Source organism: Oryctolagus cuniculus, chromosome 12 (genome assembly GCF_964237555.1).
Source record: "Oryctolagus cuniculus chromosome 12, mOryCun1.1, whole genome shotgun sequence".
Classification (NCBI taxonomy): domain Eukaryota; kingdom Metazoa; phylum Chordata; class Mammalia; order Lagomorpha; family Leporidae; genus Oryctolagus; species Oryctolagus cuniculus.
This window is the reverse complement of record NC_091443.1, coordinates 30,830,711-30,843,817: the sequence shown is the minus strand read 5'-3', so window position 1 is coordinate 30,843,817 and position 13,107 is coordinate 30,830,711. Positions and strand designations below refer to the sequence as shown.

The window sequence follows — 13,107 nt, the reverse complement described above, 5'->3', positions numbered from 1 at the left end:
TAATCTGTTGTGACCAAGGGCCAATCTGAGCTGGGCCAATCTGAAGCCAGGAGCCAGCAGCTTCTTCCGGGTCTCCCCTGTGTGTACAAGGGCCCAAGGACTTAGGCCATCTTCTACTGCTTTCCCAGGCCATAGCAGAAAGCTGGATTGGAAGTGGAGCAGCCAGGACTTGAATGGGTGCCCACATGGGATGCTGGCACTGTAGGCGGCGGCTTTACCTGCTATGCCACAGTGCTGGCTCCTACAAATGTCTCTCCAATGTCTTTATAGTGAGAGATTGGGTATTGGGAAGAATGAAGAAGTAATACTTCATTGCTTATGGTCTCATAAATTATGGCAATATATAAATAGTGTTTATTTCAGTTATCATATAAATGCCAAATAGAGATACAAAGTGAATACTTTTTGAGACTAAAGAAAGGGAAGATGATAAGTGAGGTTAAGGGATTAGGAGACTTGTACAATAAGGAGTGGCCATTGGTTGTGGCAACTAGGACATTAAAGGAAATTAGTTAACTATGTTCTCTGATGAGACTGCTGAGTAGAATAAAAAATAGGATTTGTTGAAAGTGTGAAGTAGTTTATACCCTAGATTTTCCTTCTCTGTGTCATACAGCTAGTGGAAAAAAATGTTTATTATTAGTAAAGGATGGAACTGGAGAAGTTTTGGTATAAGTGGGAGGTGGGGCAAGGGTGAAGGGTCTTAATAAAAATGGGAAATTGAATAAAAGTTTGCATGTTGAACAGTAAAATCAGCAGTCTCATTAGTCGTCTTTGCCAATATTTTTGGAAGTTGAAAGATTTTTCTTTGGGGAAACATAACCCAAAGGAAAAGATGTACAGCACTGACTGTTCAACAGAATGTCATCCTGTCATTTACCAGTTGATAAACCCTGTCTAACTCCCGGTCCAGCTTTGTAATGTAAGTGCGTTTGAAGATCAACATATTTGAGAGACCAAAATAGTCAAAAGACATTCAGAAGAAACAAATAATGCTGAGAACAGAAGAAAATTTAATATGAAATATAGAGAAGTAATAGGAGATATTACATCAGTGAAATGAGAACAGGAGATTTGAAAAGGATTATTCTGACCATAAGAAAATGGAAATTTAGGGGCCAGTGCTGTGGTGTAGTAAGCTAAGCCTCTTCTTGTAGTGTCAGCATCCCGTATGGGCTCCATGTCCTGGCTGCTGCTCTTCTGATCTAGCTCTCTGCTTATAACCTAAGAAAGCAGTGAAAGATGGCCCAAGTGCTTGGGCCCCTGCACCCACTTGGGAGACCTGGAAGAAGCTCCTGGCTCTTGGCTTCAGTTAAGCCCAGCTCTGGCCATTGCAGTCATTTGGGGAGTGAACTGGCTGATGGAAGACCTTTCTTTCTGTCCCCCGCCCCCCCCCCCCCCCGTTACTCTGCCTCTCAAATAAATAAATCCTTAAAAAAAAAAGAAAATAGTAATTTAAAAACTTGGTGCATGTATCTTAAGTAGCAGTGAAAGAGATAGGAGAATGTCTCAAAGTAGAATGAGTCAGAGGAATGGGAAAAAAGTGGGGGGAAAGGTTTAAGTAGAGGGTAAATTCAAAATTTCTGTTGTAAAAGTATGTTTATCTTCTTTAGTTATTAAGACTCTGCATGTTTTGAACTCTTGTGATACTATTAACTGTCCTACGAAACAGGCAATGTGAGTATTAGTATATTTAGAAGTGAGAAAAGTGACTGAAGTATAATCACACAGCTATTAAAGAAGTAGGACTCACCTTCCTTCCCCTTATAATATGTACCATATTGTATCTTTTTGTGCTGGCTTAGAAGAAAATTTTTCTTTTATTCTGTAGCTTTTGTTGCTTTATGTTGGCATTTCGGAGTTACTGGTTCTTCTAAGAATAAGCTGGTATTAGTAATTGACACATAGTAAAGAATATGTTGGAGTATTTTATTAGAAAATAACTTTAGTGTATTTTTTTGGCTCTGATATGTGAAGTAATATCAAAATGATCTCTCTAATGTTAAGGCTGATGTTCTTAATCCTTTTTACAACAGTGTAATTGCAGGGTGTGAGTAGTTGACAATCTGTGAAGATGCAGGGGTGTGGTAAATTTGCTGATTTCAGAAGAAACAAATATTTGAGTGCCACTTTAATATGCAGCTAGAATGAGGTAGGCAGCAAATGACTCAGGATGTATCAACCAACAATTAAAAAAAAAACCACTGAGCTATGAAATAAAAATGAACAAACCAGTGAGTGGTATGCATATTGAAAATTCATTTACAGATCCTTAAAAAATGATTTTATTTATCTGGAAGACAGGGAGAGAGAGAGAGAGAGAGCGCGCGCGCGAGCGAGCTCCCATCTGCTGGTTTACTATTCAGATGCCTTCAACAACTGGGGCTGGGCCAGACTAAAGCTGAGAGGGGAACTCAATCCAGGTCTCAGTTGAGTAATAGGGACCGTGCTACTTGAGTTGTCACCTTGCTGCCTCTCAGGGTGTGCATAAGCTGGAATAAGGAGTGGAGATGGGACTCAAACCCAGGTACTCTGTGGGATGTGGGAATCCCAAGTGTATGTGTATATTTGTGTGTGTGTGTGTGTGTGTGTGTGTGTTTGTGTCTGTCTGCCTTTCAAATAAATAACTTATAAATTTAAAGAAAAAGATAAAAATTATTTTGTGGAAAAAATTTTTAAGTCCATAGCTTTTTTCTTATTTCATAATTCACATGAATTCATATAATTTCCATGAATACTTTGAAGATCTCAGATATGCAAGGATCTAAACAATTTTTTGTACCAAAATTATCTTTTAATTGCATTTCCCACAAACTTTTTATATTTTATTTTTAAAGATTATTTATTTTGAAAGTCGGAGTTACACTTAGAAGGAGAGGCAGAGAGAGAGAGTTCTTCCATCCGCTGCTTTACTCTCCAAATGGCCTCAGCAGCCAGAGCTGCACCAATCTGAAGCCAGGAGCCAGGAGCTTCTCCCAGGTCTCCCATGTGGGTGCAGGGGCCCAAGGATTTGGGCCATCTTCTACTGCTTTCCCAGGCCATAGCATCGAGAGCTAGATTGGTAGTGGAGCAGCTGGGACTCTGAACTGGTGCCCATATGGGACACCTGCAATGCAGGTGGCGGCTTTACCTGGTACACCACAGTGTCAGCCCTACCACAGACTTTTTGCAATACTCTTGTATGTCAGGGATGAAACTTTCCCTTTTTTAAAAACTTTGTTCTAAGCTAAATGATTAAATCCTTCTGAAATTTTTATATCCTTGATCAGAATTTATTTTACTTTTAGCCTTCAGAACAGATGTTAAAGATACTACTGTTTTCCTGTGATTGATAGTCAAGCTCTGAATTTTTAAATCTTTACTAGCTAGGGAACATTGAATTTTAGAAATGGTTACTTCATTGGAGAGCAGCCTTCTAAAAATGAAAGAACTAAATCCATATTTATTTCGTTTTTATTCAGACACCCAACATCAAAATGGCAATTTTGTAAGGAATTTGTTACATAACTGTATTTATAATATAGAAACTAATAAACAGTCTGATTGCAACTTTCAGGGAGTGATCAAGAATCAAACTGATAAATTTCTTTGATAACTAAATAGAACTTTCTAAAGTTGTTGCTGTTGCCAGATAATTTTAGTAATGTGTAAGGTGTTTCTCTTGTGTGTTTCCACAGGTTATTAACTGAAAACAATAAATAGCCATGCAAAATTCCCACATAGATGAGTACAGAAATTCTAGCAATGGCAGCACTAACAACAGTTCAGAGGTAGTGGCAGAACACCCTCCTGATTTCAGCACTGAGATTATGAATGTTACGGAAATGGAACAGTCACCTGATGGCTCTCCCAGTGTGAACGCATCTGCAGAAGAAAGTGAAATGACAAATGCTGTGGACCTTCCAGTGACAGTGGCAGAAACAGAAGCAAATTTCCCTCCAGAATATGAAAAATTTTGGAAAACTGTAGAAAATAATCCACAGGATTTTACAGGCTGGGTATATTTGCTTCAGTATGTAGAACAGGAGGTTAGTAGTTATTTAAATTGCATAAGAATTAACAGATTAATCAAGTAATACCAGCTTAGGCCTTACTGCTTTATAATTAAAATTGGCTTTTTTAAAAAATAATTTTTAGGTTATATTAAATAAAATTATAGAAATAGCTTTTTAGCTTTGAAAATAACTTGTAACATTTGTGTGTGAATCATTGAATCTGTATTTGCATAGTGAAAGCCTGATTTTTTTAATAATTGATGTATGTGTATAAAATTAAGTAAAATATTGCCTTGCTATTTGACAAAATTACTTCCTTTTATTTCAGTTGCATTTGTAATAGAAAGGACTGTTGCATGTGTCCTTTTTGGCCTGCCATTTACTTTGTTGACAATATATTTGAAAGGAATGATAAATATTTTTTGACAATCATTTATAAGACGTTTAAACACCTTGTTTTGTTTTTGTCAGAATCACTTGATGGCTGCCAGGAAGGCATTTGACAAATTTTTCATACACTATCCGTATTGCTATGGTTACTGGAAAAAGTATGCAGACCTTGAAAAGCGACATGACAACATTAAACAATCAGATGAGGTGCGTACATCACTGAATAAAGTTACCTCCATTAGGTACTGTAAGCCAATTAATAACAAAACAGACTTTTTTGGCTGGCAGTATCTACCATTTATGGTCAAACAATTTTTATAGGGTATTTTATTTGCATTTGTCACTCTTGTGGCATTTGTAGCTAATATTTTCTCTCTTTGTTGGCAGGTGCGTTAAACCTCTACAGTTTGTCAAGCTTTGCAGTGCAAGCCTCTGTATTACACTGCAGCTTAACAAGTAGGGCAGGGCTTTTCTCTCACTTACATTTATTTCTCATTTTCCAAACAATATAGTTGGTTTGCTAGTCACATTTGCTACGTCTTTATTGCATTTTTGGTCAGACGCTGTCATTGATGCTCTAATGGGTCTGTGCCCTATGGTCTGTAACCCAAAGCCTGCCCACACAACCCGGTCAGAATGCAGGGACTGCTGCGCTTTGAAGATCAAGACTCTGCACGTGGGGATCAGAACATTGCCATGTTCTATCCAACCTCCACCCAAATGGTAATGGTAGATTATTTAAACAAAATTCCAGTAATTAGTATTTCTAAGGTTCACCGGATAACACAGTGTTGCCTCTCTGTTAAGAAATAATTAAATATTTGAAGTACAGTTTGTTGTTTTCTTCTTAGGTTTATCGGCGGGGGCTTCAGGCAATACCTCTTAGTGTTGACCTTTGGATACATTATATAAACTTCTTAAAAGAAACATTGGACCCTGGTGATCCTGAGACCAACAGTACAATCAGAGGGTATGTGAAACATTGATACTCCATGTATTTGAAGATATTTATAAATAAGTATTCTGATGTTAACAGAACTCATGAATGCTAACCTGGCAATTTTAACTTTTATGTGTTTCTCTCCCACTGTTATACTTAGTTGTTTAAAAAGCGGGTAATAAAACACATCTCCATTCCTACTCCTTTTCCTATGTTTTCATTCCATTGCCCTCACAGTTAACGACTTGGTCTATTGGTGTTCTTAGATGTTCATATTTATATGTGTGTTTTATTTATTGTTCTTTGGCTTTTTTTTCTTTTTTTTTTTTTTTTGTAAATTTTATGTTTTGGAATCTCTCTCTACCATATATATATATATATATTTTTTTTTTTTTTTGAAAGTCAGAGTTATTTATAGAGAGGGAGACGGACAGAATCGTCCATTGCTGGTTTACTCTCCAACTGACCACAATGGCCAGGGCTGAACCATGTTGAAGCCAGGAGTCAGGAGCTTCATCCAGGTCTCCTATGTGAGTGGTAGGGGCCCAAGTGCTTGGGTCATCTTCTGCTTTTCCCAGACTATTAGCAGGGAGCTGGATCAGAAGTGGAGCAGCTGGGACACGAACTAGTGGCCATATGGAATGCCAGCATCTCAGGCAGTGTGGCTTTACCTGCTCTGTTATAGCACTGGACCACTATCTATTTTTTAAGCCATTGAAAAAATATTTTAAACCACTGTACTACAATGCTCCTGTGAAAGATTTCAAATACAGATTTCCATATAATCAGACCTGTCAGATAATTTGTAAGTTCCATTTTTTGCCCTCTCTTGGAGCTTTCCTGCCAACACCCTCTCTTTTGTAATTGAAACTGGTTGTTGTCTACAGGTTCTACCTTACTACAGTTTTCTTGGGATATCTTCTTCATTTTGTTTTTAGGGACTGTCTTTACTTCTTATTAATTCTCATTTTTTCTTGATACATGACTGCTTTTAGCAGAGTAAATTATATAACTTGTTGATAAAGGATGTTGGGGATGAAGAAATAATTTTAAGTTCCTGTATGGTATAGAATTTGGGGTTGAAAATACTTTCTTTATAGAGCTATGATGACATTCTCCATTCTGTTACAGCTTCTGGTATCGCTGCTGAAAAGTCCGGTACCATTTTTCTGGATTCCGTCTCTCTCTCTCTGTCTCTGTCTCTCTTTCTTTTTTGACTCATTGATTTATTTGAAAGGCAGAGTTCACAGGGAGAGGCAGAGAGAGAGAGAGAAAGATCTTCCATCTACTAGTTCATTCCCCAAATGACCACAATGGCCAGGACTGGGCCAGACGGAAGCCAGGAGCTTCATCTGGGTCTTCCATGAGGGTCCAGGGGCCCTAGCACTTGGGCCATCTTTCGCTGCTTTCCCAGGCTCATTAGCAGGGAACTGGATCTATTTTTTTTTTTTTATTTTTTTTTATTTTTTTTTTTGACAGGCAGAGTGGACAGTGAGAGAGAGAGACAGAGAGAAAGGTCTTCCTTTGCCGTTGGTTCACCCTCCAATGGCCGCCGCGGCCGGCGCGCTGCGGCCGGCGCACCGCGCTGATCCGATGGCAGGAGCCAGGTGCTTTTCCTGGTCTCCCATGGGGTGCAGGGCCCAAGCACCTGGGCCATCCTCCACTGCACTCCCTGGCCACAGCAGAGAGCTGGCCTGGAAGAGGGGCAACCGGGACAGAATCCGGTGCCCCGACCGGGACTAGAACCCGGTGTGCCAGCGCCGCTAGGCGGAGGATTAGCCTAGTGAGCCGCGGCGCCGGCCAGGGAACTGGATCTGAAGTGGAGCAGCCAGGATGCGAACTGGCACCCATATGCAATACCAACACTGCTGGGGGCTGCTTTACCTGCTGTGCCACAGTGCTGGCCCCTCTGTATTCTCTTTCTGTGTTTTTCCTCCATGGATGCTTAAGATTTTAAAAAATATTTTATTTTTAACTGATACATACAAATTGAACATTTTAATAGGGTACCATGTGGTGTTTCCATACATGTATATAATATGCAGTGTCCAGTTAGCGTAAGCATATATATCTTGTTACACATTTAATGCTTATTTATGATATTAACATTCAAAATCCTTTCTTCTAGCTACTTTTTATAAAAATAGTATATTATCATTATCTGTAGTTATCCTACTTTTCACTATAACACGAAAACATTTCACTCCTATCTACCTATATCTTACTTCCTATTAATTAGCCTTTTCACTTCTCTCCCTCCCCTTAAGATTTTTTTTTATCTTTAGTGTAAATGCAGTTTTATAATATTCATTGATGTGAGTTTTTCTTTTTCTTACACATTAGGGTTACTTACTGGATCTTTTCAATTTGGCATGCTCATGTCCTTCTATTTTTAGAAATATCATGTATGTCCTTACTTTGGTAATTAGCCTCCCTTGGTTTTCTCTTTTTTTATTTTTGAGAGGCAGAGAGAGATCTCCCATCCTCTAGGTCACCCATCTGTTGCCTACAATAGCTGGGTCAGGTCAAAGCCAGAAGCTGGTATTGTGTCCAGGTCCCGGGTTCTGGTTGCAGGGATCCTACCGATGTTGTCATTATCTGCTACATATCCCAGCTGTGCACATAATAGGAAGCTGGAATCGAGCAGAGCAAGATCATACCAGGCACTCTGATTTGCGATGGAAGTATCTCATGTAGCACTTAACTACCATACCGAACTGTGGTACCCCATCCCCTGTTTTTTGAAGATTTCTTTCATTTTTTTTTTTTTTTTTGAAAGGTAAGGTGACAGGGAGAAACAGAAAAGAGAGCTGGCACCATGGCACAGGGGCATTAAAGCTCCGGCCTGCAGTGCTGGCATTCTGTGTGGGTACTGGTTCGAGTCCTGGCTGTTCCACTTCCAATCCATCTCCCTAAAAATTAACACACCTGGAAAAGCAGCAGAGGATGGCTCAAGTTCTTGGGTCCCTACACCCATGTGGAAGACCAGAAAGAAGTTCCTGGCTCCGGATTGGCTGTGCTCTGGCTGTTGAGACCATTTGAGAAGCGAACCAGTGGATGGAAAACTTCTCTGTCTTTGTCTCTACCTCTCTCTGTAACTCTTCAAATAAATAAAATCTTAAAAAAAGGTTTAACTCCCCAGATCCCACAGCAGCTTGAGCTGGGCCTGGCTGCAGCCAGGAGTTAGGAACTTCATCCTGGCCTCCCACATGGCTGACAGGGGTCCAGGTTCTTAGGCAATCTTTGCTGCTTTCATAGGCACATTGGCTGGGAGCTGGTTGGAATCAGGGCAGCTGGAACTTGAACTGGTACTTAAGGGATGCTGGCGTTGCAAGTAGCAGCTTAACTTGTTATGCCACGGTGCTGGCTTCCCTCTGTTGTTTCTGATAGTTAGTATTGGACCTCATGGTTTAATCATTGAATTATCTTGTGTTCTGCCTCCTTATTATTCATCTCTTAGACTTTTCCAGGTTTTTGGAGTATTTCCTTGATCCTTGTATTTGGATTTTTAATATCTGCCATCAGGTTTTTAATATCCTGGATTCTTTCTTGTTTTCTGAATGTTCCTCTTATATCCTTCTATTCTTGTTTCATGGCTGCCTATATTTTTATTACTTCTTTGAAGATATTAAGGGTAATTGAAGTTTTTCTCTGTCTCAACACTGTTTTCTCTGAAGTTTTTGTTATTGTCATCTGAAATGTCTAATCTCTGGATTATGTTAGTGTTAAGACTAGATATTAACAAGCTATATGGAATCTGTGTTTTGTACAGGGTGTTGTCAGCTAGCAGGCAAGACTTCACAGTAGGGTGATCAGAAAGCCACTGAGGTTTTTGTTGGGAGATTTCCAGTGTTGATATCATTATATTTTATTCCTGAGCCAAGCAGTTTCTTCAGAGAAGCATTATCTGATCTACCTGAGGAATGTAAACTAGCATCTGAAATCCCATAACTGGGTAGAAAAGGAGGTTGAAGATTTCTCACCATTGATCAAAGAGATGGTCATTAAACATTCTGTATTTCATCACTGTACAGTCCTTCCATCTCCTCCCTTGTACTTTTCTTTGGCACATTAATTCATTAAGTACTTTGCATTTTTTTTTCTTTTTTAGTTTTATTTATTTGAAGGGCAGAATGACAAGAAGAGTAGGGGTCGAGAGACAGAGAAAGATTTTCTACCTGCTGGTTCACTCCCAAAATGGTTAGAAAAGCCAGGGGTGGGCCAGGCTAAAGCCGGGAGCCTAGAACTCTATTTGGGTGCCCCATGTGAGTGGCAGGGACCCGAGCACTTCGGCCATTCTCTGCTGTTTTTCCAGGCACATTACCATGGAGCTGGATTGAAAGCAGCACCCAGCTCAAAAACCTGTGATCCAATATGAGATGTCTATACATTGCAAAGGGGAGCTTACCCCAACTGTGCCGCGACACCCCAGCACATTACATTCATTTCTTGAATCATTTTGGGTTTATTTTCCTGGGACCTTATAAACATACACATACACTCTTAATTTTTTCTCTTTACATAAAGCATGTTTCCTTCAGTGTTGTCATGTCTTTTAACTTTGTTTAGTGTCTTTTATTTTATTTATTTATTTATTTTACAGGCAGAGTGGACAGTGAGAGAGAGAGAGACAGAGAGAAAGGTCTTCCTTTGCCGTTGGTCACCCTCCAATGGCCGCCACGGCCGGCGCGCTGCAGCCGGTGCACAGCACTGATCCGAAGGCAGGAGCCAGGTGCTTCTCCTGGTCTCCTATGGGGTGCAGGGCCTAAGCACTTGGGCCATCCTCCACTGTACTCCTGAGCCATAGCAGAGAGCTGGCCTGGAAGAGGGGCAACCGGGACAGAATCCAGCGCCCCAACTGGGACTAGAACCTGGTGTGCCAGCGCCGCTAGGCGGAGGATTAGCCTAGTGAGCCGCGGTGCTGGCTAGTGTCTTTTATTTTATTTGAAAGAGTTAAACAGAGAAGGAGAGGCAGAGAGAGAGAGAGAGAGTGCGAGCGAGCGAGTAAGTGGTCTTCTATCCACTGGTCCACTCCTCAAATGGCCACAGCGGCTGCAGTTGCCCTGATCTGGAGCCAGGAGCCAGGAGTTTCTTCCAGGTCTCCTATGTGGGTTCAGGGGCCCAAGGACTTGGACCATCTACAGCTGCTTTCCCAGGCCATAGCCGAGAGTTGAATCCCAAGTGGAGCAGCTGGGACTTGAACTGGCTCCCATATGGGATGCTGGCACTGCAGGTGGCGGTTTTATCTGCTGTACCACAGGGCTAGCCCCTTGTTTAGTGTCTTTTATCACTGAATATTTTTTCTTAATGTGGTTCAGTTTTTAATCTTACATTGATTTCTGTATTTTGTGCCTATCTTACCAAGAATATAAAAACTGCATTTTCTAATAGCTTTACAATTTTATTTGTCATTCATTCAGTCTGGCATTTAATTTGTATTTGTTGTGCATTTGCTTTTGAATTTTTTCCCCCCCATACTGAGTAGTCTAAGCATTCTGCATTGACCTAAAAATACCTTCTTACCAATTACTAGATGCTTTTTTTGTTTTTACAAGTTATTTATTTATTTATTTGAGAGAGAGAGTTACAGACAGAGGGAAAGAGACAGAGATAAAAGTCTTCCATCTGCTGATTCATTCCCCAAATGGCTGCAATGGCCAGAGCTTTGCCATTCTGAAACAAGGAGCCAGGAGCTTCTCCCAAGTTTCCCAGGCTGTGCAGGGCTCCAACCACTTGGACCATCTTCTGCTTTCCCAGGCCATAGCAGAGAGCTGGATCAGACGAGGACCAGTCGGCACATGAACCTGTGCCCATATTGGGTGCCAGTGCCACAGGCAGAGGTTTAACCCACAACACCACAGTGCCAGCCTCCATTTACCACATTCTTACACATGCACTGATTTTTTTTTAATGTTTTAAGGTTTGATTTGTGATCATTTCCAGGTTTTTGTTTTACTAAGACAATGGTTCTTTTTCTTTGTTTATTTTTATTTATTTGAAAGCGTTAGAGAGGTAGAGACAAAGAGGTCTTCCATCTGTTGGTTCACTCACCAAGTGTCTGCAACAGCTGAGTCAGGAGCTTCTTCCAGATCTCCCATGTGAGTGCAGGGGCCCAAGCACTTGCACCATCTTCAGCTGCTTTCCCAGGCATATTATCAGGGAGCTGGATCAGAAGTGGAGCAGCTGGGTCTGGAACCAGTGCGCATATGGTATGCTGGCATCACAGGCAGGGGTTTAACCCCTTACACCACAGTGCCAGCCCCAGTATTGGGTTCTCAGTAGCTTTTAGGAAAAAGCCCATTACATTGTCCTTCTTTAAAAACAGTTTTCATTTTTGTATAGTAGATGAATATTTGATAGTTTTTTTTTATTATTATTTTTTTGACAGAGTGGACAGTGAGAGAGAAAGGTCTTCCTTTTTGCCATTGGTTCACCCTCCAATGGCTGCCGTGGCCGGCGCACTGTGGCCGGCGCATCGCGCTGATCCAAAGGCAGGAGCCAGGTGCTTCTCCTGGTCTCCCATGCAGGTGCAGGGCCCAAGCACTTGGGCCATCCTCCACTGCACTCCCGGGCCATAGCAGAGAGCTGGCCTGGAAGAGGGGCAACCGGGACTAGAACCTGGTGTGCCGGCGCCGCAAGGTGGAGGATTAGCCTATTGAGCCATGGTGCCGGCGAATATTAGTTTTATTTTCCTTTTCCATATATCCCAAGTTCACTAGAGCTTTGATCAAGATTGTGTTAAAATTGTAGGATAATTTTAGGAATATAATTTTATAAAATACCTCATAATTTTAAGATAATATATTTTAAAAATATGTACCAAATTTTTATACCATTGTAATGATTACATTTTGTTTAAAGAAATCTGTCAGGTATTTTAAAATACTTATTTTTGTAATCAGTTTTAAATAAAGATTGTGGCGGGCTTTTAAGAAGTTCAAAACATATGTTTGTACTTATTCTGTTACATGGCAGCTTGTTCCCTTGTTGGAAAATTAATTTTTTTAAAGGCAAGGCATGACTATTTTATTCTTCCCCCAGAAACCTTTTATTTAAGATATATACACATCCTGCATTTCATAGATAATTAATTTTGATAGAAAGTGCTCCTTAAATTAAAATTTGCCTCTCAATAAATTCTTACTTGTTATAAACAGTTTTGTCTTCTGCACTAAATGAATCTGTACAAGTATCTGTTAAGTATCAACTGTGTCACTCTTACCTGTTTGCAGTATGTACATTTTAATGTTACATTTATCTAACTTTCTTTTCTCTTTTTAAAGCAGCTATTTTGGGCTTTGCATTATTTCCTCTGCTTTCCTCTACTTGAACAGGAAGGAGTTAAAAATATAATTTTTTGAATTTAGTATTGTCTTCTAAATTTGAAAATAATACTTTAAAAGTGATACTTGTTTTGGAAATGTAACTTAAAAGTAATTTAATTTTTCAGAACTTTTGAGCATGCCGTTCTAGCTGCAGGAACAGATTTCCGATCTGACAGACTGTGGGAAATGTATATAAACTGGGAAAATGAGCAGGGAAACCTGAGAGAAGTTACAGCTATCTACGATCGTATTCTTGGTATTCCAACACAGCTGTATAGTCATCATTTTCAGAGGTAGGTAGAAAAATCTGATTTTTCAAATATTTATTACTTAGATAATTAATTCCTAATATTGCATATAATGCTTTTGAAATAGTATATAAAATTTTACTAGAGTGAAACAGGGATACATTTTCTTGTTAATCATAATTTATACATTTTTAAATTTTTATGGTTTT

The 13,107-nt window shown here is 39.9% G+C and overlaps 1 protein-coding gene across 9 annotated transcripts in view; it reads left to right on the top strand.

Annotated features, from left to right (window-relative positions):
* PRPF39 (pre-mRNA processing factor 39) overlaps positions 1–13,107 on the top strand; it is a 46,110-nt gene that overhangs the window by 16,195 nt on the left and 16,808 nt on the right. For 3 of the 9 annotated variants that reach the window (XM_070053712.1, XM_008269551.4, XM_070053714.1), the window contains exons 2-5: positions 3,678–4,028; positions 4,467–4,592; positions 5,237–5,355; positions 12,776–12,943. In XM_070053712.1, the coding sequence (XP_069909813.1) occupies positions 3,705–4,028; positions 4,467–4,592; positions 5,237–5,355; positions 12,776–12,943 (737 nt within the window). In that variant the 5' untranslated portion in view covers positions 3,678–3,704. Of the gene's footprint in view, positions 1–2,041; positions 2,153–3,677; positions 4,029–4,466; positions 5,109–5,236; positions 5,356–12,775; positions 12,944–13,107 lie in introns of those variants that run through there. The other 6 variants (XM_070053715.1, XM_070053716.1, XM_008269556.4 and 3 more) reach the window with 5 other exon arrangements.